Here is an 11,362-nt window from a genome sequence, read left to right on the forward strand (position 1 = left end):
AGTGAGCAAATGAGGTGAGATAAGGGAGGTAAAGGCACAAAAAAGGCCATGGTGGCAAAGTAAATACAATATAGCAAGTAAAACACTGGAATGGTAGATTTGTAGTGGAAGAAAGTGCAAAGTAGAAATGGAAATAGTGGGGTGCAAAGGAGCAAAATAAATAAATACAGTAGGGGAAGAGGTAGCTGTTTGGGCTAAATTATAGATGGGCTATGTACAGGTGCAGTGATCTGTGAGCTGCTCTGACAGCTGGTGCTTAAAGCTAGTGAGGGAGATAAGTGTTTCCAGTTTTAGAGATTTTTGTAGTTCATTCCAGTCATTGGCAGCAGAGAACTGGAAGGAGAGGCGGCCAAAGGAGGAATTGGCTTTGGGGGTGACCAGAGAGATATACCTGCTGGAGCGCGTGCTACAGGTGGGTGCTGCTATGGTGACCAGCGAGCTGAGATAAGGGGGAACTTTACCTAGCAGGGTCTTGTAGATGACCTATAAGTCAGCAACGACCGGACCACTCAAGCTAAGACAGCAATCACCAAGGTAACCATCTGGAATTTTGACAGAACTTCATTTTGAGGAGATTTTGATTGAAGAAAGGACTGATTAGAGTGTGACTGAAAAAGTAATAATCAGCTGAGTCATAGACACACACTGTAGATTTCTAGGAGAGTGGGGAGAAAGGGGTGGGCTGATTCTTTGTTAGACTGTCTTTACCTCTAGGCAATTTCTTTCCCTAATAATTGGTTGAGTCACAAAATCACTACCGCTCTCTCTTTCCCTAATAATGGAGTCACAAAGTGAGTCTTCAGTGTTCAGGTGGGATTGCTTTCATCAGTGTTTGACTCATCGTTGCGAAAGCCGAGCCCTCGACGTCGGTTGAGTAGGTAGTGCGACGGCGTGTGTGTGTGTAGCCTTTATTTCATGGTGTGTAATTCATCTGTAACACCAGGCCCATGACATGACTGATAGTAAACAGTAAATGTGTGGAAACGAGTGTCCGTGTGAAGGTGTGTGTATTCTTTCTCCTTGGCCGTGGGGCAGGGAGTATATAAATGGATGGGTGTGTGTAAAGGTGTGACCTTTGTAATCTATGATTGCCTCAGAAGATTTACCACATGGCTAGTATGATCATGTGTAAATGGGAAGGTGTGTGTCCTTTCTAATCTGACATTGATTCATAGATAAATGGAACTACCACACATGGTTAAGCATAAGGCTAGTAGGATGATATGGATTACATAGACATTCATGTAGAGGTGAAGTTGGGTCTTCTATAATTAATATGACTCATAGGTCAATCTAACGCCATAGGGGGAGGAGGTTATTTTGACCTTGCCAGTGGCAGTATGATGATATGCAAGATATGACGATGCATGCTAAGGTTCGAGTGTGTGTGTGTGTGTGTTTCGTTGGGTAGGAGGTCACACTGACCTTGCCGGTGGCTGCTCTAAGGAGCTGTTGTTTCTTCTCCAGCTCCTCTCGTTTGGCTGCCAGGGCCTGCTGCTCAGCGTTCTCCTCCCGCCACAGATAGCTGTTGGAGGAGCACAGACATTAACTTGTCATTCAGTCCAAAAGACATTGCGCCAAATTATGCAGCCAGGGCAAATATTGTAGATGTTAATTTTGTCGAATCATTTCCAGAAAAATGCCTTGATTTTGAGAGCAGCTCTATTGTAAACTTTAATGACCCATATGTCATATTCTATTCATCGTCTCTGGTCTTCTCCCTCCTCCTTACACAACTCAGTATCTCAAGGCCCTTCTCTACAGCACACAGTGCAAAGCTCCAGGCAGCATCCAACATCCATCTCACAGTGTTATAAATACCTCTCCATTGTTAAGGAGAGGAGAGGGGAAAGGCATGCCGACATTCACAGCAGAGCAGACCACAGTCTGGTAAGGAAATAAAGGTTACCAGGCGGAAGATGAATGGAAGTCTTAAGGGGGAACAACCATCCGACCTTTAACACGGTGGAGGTCGAGTCATGGCTAATAGGCCTTCGTCTTGTATTCCAGACAAAGTAAATACATATTTTCTAAGTAAATAAATATTTAAAGTGCAAACCATGACTCAATGAGGAAAGAGTACAAAAAACAACAAAAGGAAAAGAGCAAAGAAAGTTACGATTTATAAGTTAGAATCAATATATAAATGTGCAAATGATGACTAAACGAACATTGACCAAAAAGCAGTAAAGAAGAAAGAAAAGCGAGAAGACGAAATAAAGATTTACAGGTTCAAATCAATATCTTGCCTAACACGGCAATGACTCAACCCAAGAAACAAGATGGAGCAAAACAAATGATTAAGATATAGATCATGATCTTACTTTCTCTCGCTCTGCAGCTCGTCCTTCTTATTCTTGACTTCGTAGTATTTCTTGTCCAGCTCTTCCACCCTGGTCTTCACCTCATTCAGGTCCTGGTCCAGTTTCTACAGGGGAAAACAGACCAGTCAGATAGAAACTTGATCCCAAGGATTATAGAACAGAGTGAAATCTAGAACAGAATCGAACATTCTATTTAAACAAAATCATTCTTATAAGACATTATAATCAACAATAATAGTAACAATTGAACTACAGCACAATGAGTCATGAATTAGGTTCCATACACTATACTGTTCCAGGTTCTTCTCCTTGTTGGTCTCAGTGTCCTCTAGGTCTTTATGGATGGCAGCAATCTGCCTCTTCTTGTCGTTGATGGCCTGGTCTAGGGACTTGAGTTCCTTCTTGATCCACTTGTCCCTCTCCTCTTTAGAAGTAAACTGGCTGCCACGGCCCTGCTTGGCGTACAGGTCTGTTCTCTCCTGGGTGGCCTGGGCCAGTCTGGGTGGAGCGAGGGATGACAGGAGGTGTTAAAAGGTACATAGGGAAGCTCATAAAAAAAATCTGAAGGGGGTCTTATTCCTTATTTAGTGGCCTACCAATAAGGTGCCATGTTGGACACACTCCAGTCTTTCACCAATGAGGATTACAAGAGAACCAACTTCATTCACTTTCTAGTGGCTCAACATCAGGTGTAACTAACATTACATGGGGGGAAAATGAGTAAATATCCTTTTACTAATACATTAAAAAGTTGTTGCCTATTATACGATTAATTCATTGTTGAGCCTTGAGCAGTGTAGGGTTTTCCTACAGACCTGGCGATGCCCCTCTCCTCCCTCTCCTTCACAGTGTTGAACTTGGGCTCAGTCTCCTGCAGCTCCTTCTGCTTCTCCTCTATCTTCTCTAGCAGCTTCTGCCGCTCCTTCAGCAGACGTTTCTGGAGGAGGAATTCATTACTTTTAAATAGAAACAAATGGTGACAACGGGTTACACTCAGAGGCATTTGAGGATACTCATACGTGTGCGGGGTCATCGCTGAAATAAGTTCAAACGCCAGCAGATAATGTTATCTACACATGTGATTACTCTAGATATGTAAAACATAAGGGAAAGGGGATACCTAGTCAGTTGCACAACAATGCATTCAACTGAAATGTGTCTTCTTCATTTAACCCAACCCCTCTGAAGAAGAGAGGTGCCGGGAGCAGCTTTCATTGATGTGGTCGCCGCCCGGGGAGCTTCCTAAAGTCTGCTTTGATCCATATCACTCAGATAGGATCATGTGACTCACAGCAGTCAGAAAGGCAGATGACGCAGGTACACCCACCCGCTTTCTCCCTACTTCCCTCTTCCTGCCCCCTCCAACCATCCCAACAAAACAAAGCTAACAAGAAAGCTGTTGCAACACTCTCCCGGCCAGGTGGGCCTAATCCAACCTCGCTGAGATGCTGCTGTCTAATCTGTAACACACACAGGGATTGGGGCCAGATCTCTTCCTTTGGGCCACTGCCCAGAATGAAGGGATGCAGGGAGAGAGAAAGAGAGGTTAAGACTAGCAGTAGGGGGAGAGAGATGGAGGTGTGTGGTGAATCAGTGACGCAGATGGAGAGGCTTCTGTCCTTACCCTCTGAGAAAAAGAAGGGGGGAGGGAGGGATGGATGGAGAAAAGAAGAGGTAGGGGGTGTTGGAGGTGTGGGGGGGATTATCACTGACGCAGATGGAGAGGCTCCTGTTCGAGGATGGAGAGGTAGGTACGTAGTAGGTAAGGATGGCGAGTCTCACACACACATCTAAACCCACACCCAGTGACGCAGATGAGGAGGTTTCTGACCGCCCCGTTTCTTCGGTTCACTGTTGCCAACTACACACACACACACCACTCTATCTCAGACACGCACACTCTCACCCTCCCCACCGTGCTCCCCTACCTTCTGTTCGCTGTTGCCGGCCAGCTCCTCCTGCAGGTCTTTGGATTTGAGCTCCAGCTTGGTCCTCTGTTTAATCTGCTCCTGTCTCTCTGAGCTCAGCTGCTCCTTCTCCTCCTTCATGGCACTGATCTTAGACTTCTTCTCACGCACCACACGCTCCGTCTCCTACAATGGGAGGAAGAGGAGAGGAGGCCATGAGAGGAATAACACATAGACTAGATGGACACTGACTGTAGAGGAAATGGGAAAAAAGCTGGTCAGGTTTGCATACACAAAGATAGAAACCCCTAAGATAGAAACCTTTTTTTGTTTTAGCCCCTTTTGCTCTTAAATTTCGTGATATCCAATTGCGATCCAATTACAATCTTGTCTCGTCGCTGCAACTCCCCAACGGGCTCGGGAGAGACGAAGATCGACTCATGCGTCCCCTTGAAACATGACCTGCCAAACCGCGCTTCTTAACACCAGCCCGCTTAACCCGGAAGCCAGTTGCACCAATGTGTCGGAGGCAACACCTTTCAACTGATGACCACAATCAGCCTGCAGGCGCCTGGCCCGCCACAAGGAGTCGCTAGAGCGTGATGAGCCCCCCCCCCTTTTCAGCACGGTTACAGGAACTGTGGTGGATGGATGCGTAACCAGGCCAGCTCAGCACAGCTTGGCTCAGTAGTGTGAAAAGCTGATCATATCCATTTACACTCCAAGCCATTCTGTGCAAATACTGTATGCAGAATCACTTACCTCTACTTTGTCTCTGGCATCCTGCTGGGCATCTCTCAGATGTCTGGACTTGTCTCCACAGGTCTCTCTCTTAGAGGACAACTGAAAGAGGAAACAGAATTTAAAGAACAGTTAACTATGCAATCAAAAATATCAAATGCCATTTAAAAAAGAAAGAATTTGAAAGGCCAGACCACAAAAGCAAACCACTACCAACTGAAAGTTACTTTTTGTTAGACATCCTTTGCCCATGATGAATACAATTTGATTTGACAGATATTTATTTCTTGACCGAAACTCCATAAACACATTTTGTTGATTTTTTAAAATTCTTATTACCTCGTCCAGCTTGGCGCGTGTCTCGTTGAGCTCCTGGTTATAGATAGTGTACTCCAGAGCCCTCCTCATCTTGTCCCACTTCTGGTACTGAGCCAACTCCTCCTTCTCATCCTCCAGGGTCTGGAGACGCTCCTCAATGTACTTCAGCAGCTCATTGATCTTCTCTCTCTTACCCTCTGGGGGAAACACAAAAACAGTGCACCAGTATGTTATTTAGGTCTACAGTTATATGTACAGCTGTGGTGGCCCAACCAAGGGCCATTTGTAATAGGAAAGGGAGATGCTTATCCTGGGAACTAAATTATATAGCTTTTCCTTGGAAAATAATTTGGAAATTGAAAGAGCAGCATTTATTTTGAAGGTTTGTGCGATAGGTCTGAAAGTCGACTGTTTTTTTCCGTAGATAACTGCACGCTTTGAATGTCTAAATCAAAGCCCATCTTAGGTAGTGAGTCAGAATACCTCTGCTTAGATCTGGTGACTGAATGCATGTGAACAGAGTATTAGATGGTGTCATTGTAGACATATAGAGAGACTTTGGTTCTTCTACTGTACCGGTTTCCTTCATGAGGGAGATGGACTCCTCCTTGCGCTCGTCGTACACCCTGGTTCCTGCCACCTCACGCAGCAGCTTCAGACGCTGGGAATCAGGGGCTGTAGCCATCTGGTTAATCTGGATACATGATAAAGAGAGGAAACACACATAAACGATACCCCTGTATAACTAACGTAAAAAGTGATCTGGATACAGGATAAAGAGAGGAAACATATGAAAGGTATCCTATGTATAAAGTTATATGGTTGATCTGGATACATGATGAATCAAATTTTATTTGTCACATGCGCCGAATACAACAGGTGTAGACCTTACAGTGAAATGCTTACTTACAAGGCCTTAACCAACAATGCAGTTAAGAAAAATACCTACAAAAAAAAGAAATAAAAGTAACAAATAATTAAAGAGCAGCAGTAAAATAACAATTGCGAGGCTATATACAGGGGGTGCCGGTACAGGAGTCACAATGTGCGGGGGCACCGGTTAGTCGAGGTAATAAGTACATGTAGGTAGAGTTAATAATAGAGTAGCAGCAGCATAAAGATGGGGGGGCGCAAATAGTCTGGGTAGCCATTTGAGAGACCAAACATATTAAAGGTATTCTTTGTATAATTTATGTAGAAAATTATATGGTTGTTCTGGACACAGATTACGGACAAGGGAAAACATGTTATCTAAGATATCATTGTATGAGACGTTGGGTTGTATGAACAGATATATAGTCAGCACAGTGGTGCAAAGAAACATGTTTGCAGCAAATAACCAATGAATGTTGCACAACGGAGCCTGTTTAGAGCATATGTTCATAGTGCCGTCTTACCTTCCCCTGCTTGACGATGTAGTAGGGGTTACTACGGGAGAAACCAGCACTCTCCAAGAGGTTCATGACGTCATTTTTACTGGAACAAAATCAACATACATGATTGCTGATTACATGATGATTACATATTCAAACAGAGAGGCAATTTTCGATCTTTGCTCAGTCACAACAGACGTGTAGTCAACAGACACTTACGTCACCATCTTCTTGTCTAAGAAGTACTGGTCCTTCTTGGCGCCGATGACACGGCGGAGGGACACCTCCTCTTTGTCGATCTGGAGGGAGAGTGAATTTATTGACCAACAAACGGAGAGATATCAAACTAAACATGACTGACTAAATAGCCAAAGGTGACAATCATGTTTGGTGAGAATCTTACCGGCAACCTGTTGTCAGAATTGTCAAATATAATCTCCACAAAAGCTGAGATGACACGAGGACCAGTTCCCTCCTGCAGTGACAGGGAATAACATTGTTATAACAGTGTTATGGGTTTAACAACAGACTGAGGATTATATAATATCCATTAATGTTAGTATAACTTCCACTACTTACATGGAGCAAGGCCAGGCGCTGTTCGGGGCGAAGATGGCTGAACTCATCGCTGAGCACAAATTGAATGGCTGAAAAAAAAAAATGTTTTTGTTATATACAGCAAATAAATGCATCACCATTTTTTATATTCTTCTAATTTGATATGGTAGAAAACATCAGAAGAGGACAGGGGAGAGCGCGCACGTACCGTAGAAAAAGTTACTTTTTCCAGATCCATTTCTTCCCACTGTGAGAAAACAACATACAGGGAGGGAAATGTCAGTCAATCAATGGATGGAAAGGCAGCAGCCCATTGTTTCCTCTACCTACATCGTGATGTGTTGTTGATGACTAAAGATAGCTAGAGGTTTTGGGAGAGAGTAAACTTTGCAGAATCTCACCGATGACATTGGACTTTGGACTGAAAGGATCCACCACAGTCTGGTCCCTGTAACTTCGGAACCCCTGGATGATGACCTGAGAGCATAAGAAGGGAAGTGCAACTGCTATCACAAATCTGAAATGATCCAAGCTTGCTAGTTACAGCACCATTGCATTGAATAAACGATTCAGACATCCACCAATAGTTTATTTTCACAGGATGTTGAAATTAGCTGCCAGCAATTGCTAGCCAGCTAGCTTGTTAGCTATGTCAATAGTCAAACTAATGTTATGCAAGCTGGATGGGGTAGTATCTTCCGAGCTAGCTTAGCTAATAACAAACAACGTTATCTTAATAGCTAGCTAATGTAACTACTTTATGAATGGCTTGTCTTGATAGCTAACTGGCAAGATAATTAGCTGCCCTAACTAGTTACGTTAGCTGGATTGAAGAAAGTTACCACATATTGCTAGCTACTATAACGTTAGCTAGCGACTAGCATCACTACTACTAGTATCTGATCTAACTAGCCTACTGACAGACATGGTCCAGAATTGTTTGCAATCCGGCACATGACCATTTTTGTAGATTACTTTTCTAAGTGCAGTATTGTAGACTATATCCAGCTAGCTAGCTACGTGTAAATTTTAATTTATTTACAGTACTTCTTAGCTAAAGCTAGCTATCTGGCTAGGCCGCAAGCATCATTTTCAGAGAGCGGGTCGTATGGAGCTCACGCCGCTAGTTTACCTGTTTGATGTACATGGTCGCCTAATCAGGAACTTTCCTCAGAAAGCAAAACAAACAACTTCAGTAAATACCCCTTCTCCTTCAATAAAGGGAAGGTGGACCTTTAAAGTGATTATTGTGAATATTTGTTCAAAATGCATGTATCCAAGTTTGTTGAAATATCCTGGCGAAAGAGAAACAACAAGGAAAATGGCGTCACGAGCGGGATGAAATGGAACAGTCAATAATGAAAAAAGAGGGGGAGCATAGATATTTAGATTAATTAATATTAGATACAATCGAAATATAAAATGTTACTCGTTTACGCGTTGAAATATCAATATACAAAGGATATTTATAAATGTGAACTTGATTCATACAAGTACATACAACATATGTATTAGTAGTATTCTGTTTTATCACATACCCATTATTTGTACTTGGTATGGTCCTCATGCGTGTGATTGTTGGACGTCAAAGAGCTGACAGAGAAAGTATATTTTGGTACAGTATTTAAAACTGAAATACTGTATTTTGAAAAACGGTATTTTCTTCGCCAAACGAAGGACTGGGGGAGGGATATTTAAACACGAGAGAGAAGAAACAGGCCACCCATTCTTATAATCGTTTCCTAAATGTGACACTGAATGAAAATGATTTTTTTTTTTAATATATATATATTTTTTGACCTTACTTTAACTAGGCAAGTCTAAGCATGCATGGTCAACAATGTTTCTGTATCATTAATTAACTAAAAATTGCTACAATGTAGTCATCATAGACTACATTTGTGGGAGTGTCCATGCATGCATTTCAAAGTCAGTGGCCAGTGTAGTGTTCTAGTTTGGATCTCTCTCTTGTTAGGTCGCTGCAGGTGTCACTGTTGCCTAATGCTAATCTCTTGGCCCAGCCTACTACTGTATGGTTATGTATCCATTATCCTAATTATGCATATGTGTCAGAAGAGGCTGGTGGGAGGAGGTATAGGAGGATGGGCTCATTTTAATGGCTGGAATGGAATCAAAGGAATGGTATCAAACATGTTTGATTCCATTTATTCCATTCTAGTCTTTAAAATGAGCCTGTCCTCCTATAACTCCTCCCACCAACTTCCACTGATTACTTTGTTACTGCATTTGAAATACGGTTCAAATAATGATTGTGATCGATCAATCAATCAAATTCATTTATAAAGCCCTTCTTACATCAGCTGATGTCACAAAGTGCTGTACAGAAACCCTGCCTAAAACCCAAAACAGCAAGCAATGCAGGCACGGTGGCTAGAAAAAACTCCCTAAAAAGGCCAGAATCTAGGAAGAAACCTAGAGAGGAACCAGGCTATGAGGGGTGGCCAGTGCTCTTCTGGCTGTGCTGGGTGGAGATTATAACAGAACATGGCCAAGATGTTCAAATGTTCATAGATGACCAGCAGGGTCAAATAATAATAATCACAGTGGTTGTCGAGGGTGCAACAGGTCAGCACCTCAGGAGTAAATGTCAGTTGGCTTTTCATAGCCAATCATTGAGAATATCTCTACCTCTCCTGCTGTCTCTAGAGAGTTGAAAACAGCATGTCTGGGACAGGTAGCACGTCCGGTGAACAGGTCAGGGTTCCATAGCTGCAGGCAGAACCGTTGAAACTGGAGCAGCAGCATGGCCAGGTGGACTGGGACAGCAAGGAGTCATCAGGCCAGGTAGTCCTGAGGCATGGTCCTATGGCTCAGGTCCTCTGAGAGAGAAAGAAAGAAAGAAAGAAAGAAAGAAAGAGAAAAAGAGAGAAAGAGAGAGAGAATTAGAGAGAGCATACTTAAATTCACACAGGACACTGGATAAGACAGGAGAAATACTCCAGATATAACAGACTGACCCTAGCCCCCCGACACAAACAACTGCAGCATAAATACTGGAGGCTGAGACAGGAGGGGTCAGGAGACACTGTGGCCCCGTCCGACGATACCCCCGAACATGTCCAAACAGGCAGGATATAACCCCACCCACTTTGCCAAAGCACAGCCCCCACACCACTAGAGGGATATCTTCAACCACCAACTTACCATCCTGAGACAAGGGCGAGTATAGCCCACAAAGATCTCCGCCACGGCACAACCCAAGGAGGGGCGCCAACCCGGACAGGAAGATCACGTCAGTGACTCAACCCACTCAAGTGACGCACCCCTCTTAGGGACGGTTTATTGATTGGCAATATTTGATGTTGTATGTTGTGTTGTGCATGTTGCTGTGGCCAAAGACAGATTCCGGTGGCAGAAGATTGTTGTGGCCTATATGTCCCACCCGGGACTAAGAAAGGCTTAATAGTTGTAAGTAGTAGCACATGTTGCCCTGTGGAGGCTTGTGGGAGGAGCTATAGGAGGACTAAACACCTCCCTCTGCAACTGGATCCTGGACTTCCTGACGGGCCGCCCCCAGGGGGTAAGGGTAGGTAACAACACATCTGCCACGCTGATCCTCAACATTGGAGTCCCTCAGGGGTGCGTGCTCAGTCCCCTCCTGTACTCCCTGTTCACCCACGACTGCATGGCCAGGCACGACTCCAACACCATCATTAAGTTTGCAGACGACACAACAGTGGTAGGCCTGATCACTGACAATGACGAGACAGCCTATAGGGAGGAGGTCAGAGACCTGGCCGGGTGGTGCCAGAATAACAACCTATCCCTCAACGTAATCAAGACAAAGGAGATGATTGTGGGCTACAGGAAAAGGAGGACCGAGCATGCCCCCATTCTCATCGACGAGGCTATAGTGGAGCAGGTTGAGAGCTTCAAATTCCTTGGTGTCCACATCACCAACAAACTAGAATGGTCCAAACACACCAAGACAGTTATGAAGAGGGCACGACAAAGCCTATTCCCCCTCAGAAAACTACAAAGATTTGGCATGGGTCCTCAGTTCCTCAAAAGGTTCTACAGCTGCAACATCGAGAGCATCCTGACTGGTTGCATCACTGCCTGGTACGGCAACTGCTCAGCCCCTGACTGCAAGGCACTACAGAGGGTAGTGCGTATGGCC

The 11,362-nt window shown here is 44.1% G+C and overlaps 1 protein-coding gene across 1 annotated transcript in view; it reads right to left on the reverse strand.

Annotated features, from left to right (window-relative positions):
* The window catches only part of LOC115147376 (structural maintenance of chromosomes protein 3), a 30,589-nt gene extending 22,040 nt beyond the window's left edge, over positions 1–8,549 (reverse strand). Inside the window, exons 1-15 of the mRNA XM_029689597.1 lie at positions 8,354–8,549; positions 7,623–7,698; positions 7,430–7,468; positions 7,243–7,310; positions 7,067–7,138; positions 6,883–6,962; positions 6,688–6,766; positions 5,867–5,984; positions 5,312–5,487; positions 4,994–5,074; positions 4,253–4,417; positions 3,140–3,261; positions 2,609–2,822; positions 2,325–2,428; positions 1,426–1,525 (exon numbers count right to left, since the gene is read on the reverse strand). Of these exons, the coding sequence (XP_029545457.1) occupies positions 1,426–1,525; positions 2,325–2,428; positions 2,609–2,822; positions 3,140–3,261; positions 4,253–4,417; positions 4,994–5,074; positions 5,312–5,487; positions 5,867–5,984; positions 6,688–6,766; positions 6,883–6,962; positions 7,067–7,138; positions 7,243–7,310; positions 7,430–7,468; positions 7,623–7,698; positions 8,354–8,368 (1,509 nt within the window). The 5' untranslated portion in view covers positions 8,369–8,549. The remainder of the gene's footprint in view (positions 1–1,425; positions 1,526–2,324; positions 2,429–2,608; positions 2,823–3,139; positions 3,262–4,252; positions 4,418–4,993; positions 5,075–5,311; positions 5,488–5,866; positions 5,985–6,687; positions 6,767–6,882; positions 6,963–7,066; positions 7,139–7,242; positions 7,311–7,429; positions 7,469–7,622; positions 7,699–8,353) is intronic.
* Between the last annotated feature and the right edge of the window lie 2,813 nt (positions 8,550–11,362).

Source organism: Salmo trutta, chromosome 14 (assembly GCF_901001165.1).
Source record: "Salmo trutta chromosome 14, fSalTru1.1, whole genome shotgun sequence".
Classification (NCBI taxonomy): Eukaryota; Metazoa; Chordata; class Actinopteri; order Salmoniformes; family Salmonidae; genus Salmo; species Salmo trutta.